Source organism: Pinus tabuliformis, chromosome Q (assembly GCF_031772625.1).
Source record: "Pinus tabuliformis cultivar Carrire ecotype Pingquan chromosome Q, CPIR1, whole genome shotgun sequence".
NCBI classification, from domain to species: Eukaryota; Viridiplantae; Streptophyta; class Pinopsida; order Pinales; family Pinaceae; genus Pinus; species Pinus tabuliformis.
The window spans coordinates 174366743-174370861 of NC_142296.1; the positions used below are offsets into that span (position 1 = coordinate 174366743).

General features: G+C 44.6%; 1 protein-coding gene across 1 annotated transcript; it reads left to right on the forward strand.

Moving 5' to 3' along the window:
- The first annotated feature begins 709 nt into the window (after window positions 1–709).
- LOC149218799 (cationic amino acid transporter 7, chloroplastic-like) lies at window positions 710–3751 on the forward strand. The gene is made up of 5 exons (XM_089384150.1): window positions 710–1299; window positions 1387–1609; window positions 1698–2046; window positions 2151–2382; window positions 2498–3751. Exons 1-5 carry the CDS (start codon window positions 918–920, stop codon window positions 3091–3093), a joined length of 1782 nt encoding a protein of 593 aa, XP_089240276.1. The 5' UTR covers window positions 710–917; the 3' UTR covers window positions 3094–3751.
- The last annotated feature ends 368 nt before the right edge of the window (window positions 3752–4119 follow it).

The following is a 4119-nucleotide window of genomic DNA, read 5'->3' on the forward strand; positions in this document are numbered from 1 at the left end:
ATAGATTTTTTAATTTAAATTTTGTAATCTGGATAAGTGGGATGTCTCGCAAAATTTTCAACTCAATTTTTTCCATACGTTAAATCTATTTACGTATTGAATTTACAATTTCAAACAAAATTTATCATGAATTAGACTTAAAGAACATATAATAATTAGACTGCGCCTGAATGAATCACTTTGGCTCAGAGGGTACCTTTAATGAGTTCATCGTTGGTGCTTATTGATTGTCCTTGTTTCTCTCCCACGCTAGGAAGTGGACCCTAACTATCCACGTCAACGTGTAAGAGTAACCGTCCATCTCTGATGCACACCCTCAAACGTGGCGGTGCATAACGAATGATTCCGGCGTCGTAGCTCGCCTGTCTTTTGACCCCGTTTATCCCCCCTCCTACCCTGCCGTTAGTCAAAAAATAAATACAAAGATTAGTGGATAGAATCGGTTTTTATTCTCTTCTATCAACTAAAGAGATTAAATTACAAGCGACATGGCAAATTAGGTAAGGTCATGGATAAGCGCTTAAATCACTACTAAATCTGGCGGGGCAGAATTAAGGAGATCGGGGAAGACTCTAAGGAGTACCGCAAGTACAGAATGGTCCCCCATTTAATTCACTACTAAATGTAGCAGTTGGTAGGAAGCGAGAGCGTTTAGAGGCTATAAATATCGGCATCCGGGTTTGTTATTGTTGTTATATCCATGCTTGTTTGTTGTTGTGAAGGAGAGAGCTAGGTTCCGTCACTGTGACACATATGTAAACTCACCTACTTTTCTCCCTCATTTCCCTCGTCTCTGTCTCGCTCCACCGAAATCTCGGTCTCTCAATATTTCCATCTCCGATACGGAACTGAACAATCAAAAATTTCATCACATAATCTCATCCTCTTTCCTCTGTAAGCCAGATTTGTGACCAAGAATGGGAAAAACGGGTGGCTCCTTTTCGAGTCCGCGGGCATATGGTCTCGCATTGCTGGAAACGCCGAGACGGCTCGTCAAACGCATGGGGGCCGTTTCGAGTTGTGAGGAGGAGCTAACGCGAGTGAAAGCCCGTTCCGGGGCAGAAATGCAGAGGAGCTTGCGGTGGTTCGATCTGGTAGCCCTAGGTATCGGAGGCATGGTTGGGGCTGGCGTCTTTGTCACAACGGGCAATGCCGCCCGAACCCTGGCGGGGCCAAGCGTTATCCTTTCCTACGTTATAGCTGGCGTCTCCGCTCTTCTTTCTGCCTTTTGTTACACCGAGTTTGCCGTTGCCATGCCTGTTGCAGGGGGAGCTTTCAGTTATCTCAGAACCACATTCGGTAAGTCTTGCTCATTTCCGTTCTTGATTTCTTTCTTTAATTTCTTTTACATCAAAGAATTGCTCAATTGCGGGTGTTTCTTTGCAGGGGAATTCCCAGCGTACATTACTGGCATAAATCTGATAATGGAATATGTTGTTTCCAATGCTGCTGTTGCTCGTAGCTTTACTTCGTATTTCGGCTCTGCAATTGGTTTCAAGAATGTCGATAAATGGCGTTTCAGAGTGCACGGCTTGCCCGATGGCTTCAACGAGCTGGATCTTATAGCCGTTGCCCTTATTATTTTGCTTACAATATGTATTTGCTACAGGTTGCCTTCTATTTTCCCATCTTTCCTCTGCTACAGGATTATTCGTGGGTTAATGGAATCTGACAACTTATTTTAATTTCATTGGCAGCACAAAGGAGAGTTCGGCTGTTAATATGGTGCTCACGGTGCTGCATCTGGGATTTATTTTGTTCATTATTGTCATAGGTTTTGCTAAGGGAGACGTCAAGAACTTGACAGAGCCAGCTAATCCGATGAACCCGGGGGGTTTCGCACCGTATGGGGCAAACGGGGTGTTCAATGCTGCGGCCATCGTTTACTTCAGCTACATTGGGTACGATGCCGTTTCGACCATGGCAGAAGAAGTTAAATATCACGCCACAGACATCCCCATTGGGGTCTCTGGCTCTGTCATTATTGTCACTGTGCTTTACTGCCTCATGGCTACGGCTATGTGCACATTGGTCCCATATGATATGGTACACAATATTCTATCCACTTTGCGTTTGGACTATCGGTTTGTTTTTCTTTTGCGTCTGTGGGTCTTCATATATTTGAAATTTTGTTTGTGGGCTTTGTGCAGATAAATAAAGATGCACCATTCTCGATGGCATTCAACAACGATCCGAGGTGGAGATGGGTATCAAATGTGGTGGGTGCGGGAGCGAGTTTGGGAATTTTAACGTCACTAATGGTGGCTATGCTAGGACAAGCACGTTATATGTGTGTTATCGGGCGTTCACATGTGATACCAGACTGGTTTGCCAAAGTCAATTCCAAGACTGGCACACCCGTTAACGCGTCCATTTCTCTCGGTCAGTTTTCTATTCTGATTCTTCAACTTTTCAGCATAATTAGATTACAATCTTACAAAATCCAATATGCTCGCTCTTGTGCTTGACCCCTTTATGTGCCTTTCTTTCTTTGTAGGAATCTGCACTGCAGCAATAGGGCTGTTTACCGATCTGGCAATTTTAATCGATCTGATATCCATAGGGACGCTCTTTGTCTTCTACATGGTGGCTAACGCTCTCATCTACAAACGCTATGTGGTCAGCGGGAAGACCAGGAATCCATGGCCGACACTAGGGTTCCTGTTAGCGCTGTCGAGCATCGCAATCGCATTTGCTTTTCTGTGGCAATTCCAACGGGTTCCGTTGGGTCTTGCACTATGTGGCCTCGCGGCGATCGTGCTCACCTTTGTTTTCTCGGTGCTGGTTCCACAGGCGAGACAACCGCGCGAGTGGGGCGTGCCGGGTATGCCGTGGATGGCCGCCGTTTCCATCTTCTTGAACGTGTTCTTGTTGGGTTCTCTGGGCAAGAAATCATACTTGCGATTCGCGATCTTCTCCGTAGTCGCCATAGTTTTCTATTTAGTTTATAGCGTGCATGCAAGCTACGATGCCGAATGTCGGGCGGCATCATCCGCGCTTGGCCCACCGGCCGCCTTAGATGATCATGTTATAGAACTGAGTACAGTGCCAGCGTCAAAGATTTCGGAGCCGGCACAGATTGCGGACGTTTGAGGATATAAAAAATGGTCCATTATCGGCAAAAGGTGGCTCCGAAGTCCGGACCACTAGAGGCAGCCCCGGATCACACCTAATTGTATGTAGAAAACTGTAATCTGCGTGATTGTAGGCATTTCACCAACGGGGAAGACTAGGAGCAGGAGCAGGACCAGAAGGACCACTTCGATTATTGTTTTCTGTGGACAGAGTTGATAGAGCAAAGCCATAAATATTCGCAACCGACGACTTGCTCTTACGTCGAGGCAGCTGGAATTACAATTAATAATATGAGTCAGGTCTGTTTTATGGATAAGGCAGTCAGTGAGGCAGAGTGATTTATTTATCTGGATCCCTCTGTACCTTATCACTGACAAAGTTTTTTCCTAGTTTGTTGGCACAAGACCTACTTCTAACTATCCATTCGCATTTGTTAGCTGATGTGGCTCGAATATCCTTTTGTTACTTTTGCTTTTAGAGTTGTCAGGCAACTTCCACACGTAATATTATTATGTGCTGGGCATGGGCACGGGGTGGTGGTCTCTGACTATGAATGCCGTTTGCAACGAAACAGACAACTGACGTTCTGTTATTAGTCGTCAGGTGTCGAAGGACGCGCCGTCACAGACTGTGTCGTATCATGTGCAGATTGCCCCTTTAACATCACATTTAATAGATGCCCTCAAGATGGGCGAATTCAATGATGAATCTGAGCCGGTCAATGCCATTTGGCAAAATCCGCCCCCTTTCTTTTTATTTAAGTTTAATTCTCTGCATAATGCTTGAAATTTTTCCAGAAGTACAGCGACAACACGCTGCCATATTTTTCATTTTCACTAATAATAGAAATTTTTAAACAAACAAATAATAATCCATGTTCGCACCCGAGAATAATCCATGTTCGCACCCGAGAATAGAGAACTTAATTTAAATGATGAGAATATGGGCCCTCGTTTCCTGTAATTAATTTGTTTGTTACGATAAGAAGAGATATGTTGTAGTAATGTCTGTCTGCCACAGTATGTTATCATACCTTTCTAACAA